This window comes from Helobdella robusta (genome assembly GCF_000326865.2).
Source record: "Helobdella robusta unplaced genomic scaffold HELROscaffold_17, whole genome shotgun sequence".
In the NCBI taxonomy this organism is placed as follows: Eukaryota; Metazoa; Annelida; class Clitellata; order Rhynchobdellida; family Glossiphoniidae; genus Helobdella; species Helobdella robusta.
Window position 1 is genome coordinate 534,275 of NW_008703942.1, and position 2,763 is coordinate 537,037.

General features: G+C 33.0%; 1 protein-coding gene across 1 annotated transcript; it reads left to right on the forward strand.

Annotated features, from left to right (window-relative positions):
* Positions 1-556: 556 nt before the first annotated feature.
* On the forward strand, positions 557-1,795 carry HELRODRAFT_170052 (hypothetical protein; the record flags this gene model as incomplete). Its single annotated transcript, XM_009015876.1, has 3 exons — positions 557-678; positions 1,234-1,443; positions 1,600-1,795. The coding sequence occupies 3 exons, from the start codon at positions 557-559 to the stop codon at positions 1,793-1,795; spliced, it is 528 nt and encodes a 175-aa protein (XP_009014124.1).
* Between the last annotated feature and the right edge of the window lie 968 nt (positions 1,796-2,763).

Sequence of the window (2,763 nt, forward strand, 5' to 3'; positions counted from 1 at the left end):
TGTTAATTTTATAACTTGTGCATATTTTAAACTTCATCCTGTTGAAAAGATTTAAAATCTGTCCATGATTGGATTCATCTAATGAAGGGAAATGAAATGAATTTCCGGAAAAAAGTCTGGATTATCTCAACTAATTTAGGATAGATAATTTGACGTCACTAAGTTCGAATATGATGATAGTTTCTCTAGATTGGATCAATTTTTACATAAACTTGATTTCAAATAAAGACTGTTTGATTTTTGTAAAACCAACGCATTTTTGCAACGTTTATCTGCTGATTTTTCACAATAATTCCCATCAAAAAATATTTCTACGAAAATAAAATTATTTTGCAAAACGATATATTGACTACATGTAACAAATGTTGATTAATTTATATAGATATATAAAAATAGAACATAAGTTTTAAGGTTTCACATGTTCTTTTCATGGCGAAAACTTCCCAAAAACTCTAGTAGTATGTACATCAAGGACACCTCTCTCTAGAGTCCAACATTAATTTGCTATAATCACTGAATTCCATCTTGCCTGATACCTAAGATTTCAATTTCCGGCATGCCCTTCTGGAACCTCTCCCTGTTCGTTGGCTCATCGAGCCGAGGTTCTCCGGAAACCGATCCATATATAAGTGTAAGTACTGCCATTTTATACTCATGTTGCACTCCTGGTTTCTGGATGTTCGTCGCTTTATAGGGCACGAATTCCTCCCACACAGGCCAGTCATTCTTTATATAATGTTCTGCAGTGTCTTTACTATTCCACATGCATAAGAAACATGGGAATTTAGTGAACCCTGATTGCTGTCCTAATAAAAAGTTGACCTTTTTCAAATCAATACAAATCAAAATATGTTCATATAGCAACAGTTATGACAATATTTCATTATTGTAATAATACAAACATTATAATATTACCTATCAAATAATTGTAATTATACATATATAACAAAACCAAAGGCAGTAGTACGTGATCATGCCAAATTTCGCACAATACAGTAACAAATAAACATTTTTCCAACATTTTGTTATAAAAAATATGATTTTCGGAGTCAGCATTTGCGAATTGACTATAATTAGCTAAAAAACCTTAGATCTTTTTTCTCTTATGACCAGTGTAATGATGAAGACTTTCAACATAACATTGGTGGTGATTATGATGATGATGAAGTGGAAGATAGGGCAATGATAATGATGACGACTATAACGATGATTGTCAACAACTTCTCACAACAGAACCTTCGTCCTTTTGATATCAGCTTGCATGTTATCCAGTCAACTCTCAAACTTGGAGACCATGTTCCACAACATCGTTGACGAGAACAACCAACATCATCAGCTGCTCTACCAGCAACGTAGGAACTTCAACGGAGACGGTGGGGACGAAGGCGTGGAGGAGGGAGAGGCGGATGGCTTGGCCGTTGATGACAACTGTAAACAAAGAGAGTTAGTTTTTGGGGGGATTTTGGCGATTGTCTTGTCATCTGCATTGTGCATTTTAGAGTGTGCTTGCTTAATTTAGGTTTTGTATGAGTTCCATCCAATAATGGTGAGTGATAACAACGATGACGATGTATTTTCAATGTTTCTATTCTGTTGCAGAAGTAGCATGGCAGTCATCAGGGAGCTGTCGACGATGCACTACCACCTACTGACCCAGGTTGTTGTAACATTCAGTGCTCTGTTCATGTTTATCGTGCTCGTGCAACTTTTTATTTTCATCAGACGTTTCATCGAGATTCATTCAATTTCAGATCAACAAGATATTAAAAGTCCTGCAAATCACTACAACATCTAACAACGATTCAGAACAAATTCCAACTACCCTATAATAGCTGCAACGACAATAACGATGATATCCTCTGTAACAATTGTAATATCCTCCACAAAAATTTGATATTTTCAGAAGCAATTTTGATATGTTCCGCAAGAAAACTGATACCTCGAAGAAGACGTCGAAATTAATTGCGTTAGCAGCACTCAACTTGCAATCATTGTTTTTATAATTAAGTAGGTTATATTGCCTTCTTTCTCACAAGCGGCAATGGGTAATAAAATAAAAAATACCAATATAATAGGGATAACGAAACTCTATACAGACATCTTGAACCATTCACTGCATTGTTTGTTTATTACTTTTCATATATTCCATTTATAAGGAAACATTATTGTTACTTACACACAAGTACACACATTAACGTACACACACGCACGCGCACTCGCGTTATACCTAGTGTTGCATGTGATGTTATACGTGTAGCGAGTTGCAGCGAACACTTATGCGCAGTGTGGCTTGCTTCATTAGGTCGATTGTTTATATATTTTATTTATTTTTTGTTGTTGTTTATTTATTTATTCATTTATTTTTGTTAATTCTTTCATTCATTTTTATTAATTTGATTTTATAATTAAATATAAATATTCCATTTGAATGTTCTAACGTTATTCCATTGTAATCTTTCGATCCAGTCATTTCACTGATCATCATTTGTTTCTATTTTTTTTATTAAATTGATCATTGATTATTAATTTGTTACGAAGTTGGTGATGAAGCGTTGATGATGATTATGATAATAATAGATGATGATGATGATGATGATGACAAGGATTAGTTTATCACTTGCTATTAGTTATTGGTTGCTGTCTTTCAATGTGTTTTATATAAACATTTTAAATTATTATTAACATATTATTTTGATGGTTTTTATACATTTGCGTTTAAACCGATACTTTGTCATAATAATATTTGTATAATTTAATATAATT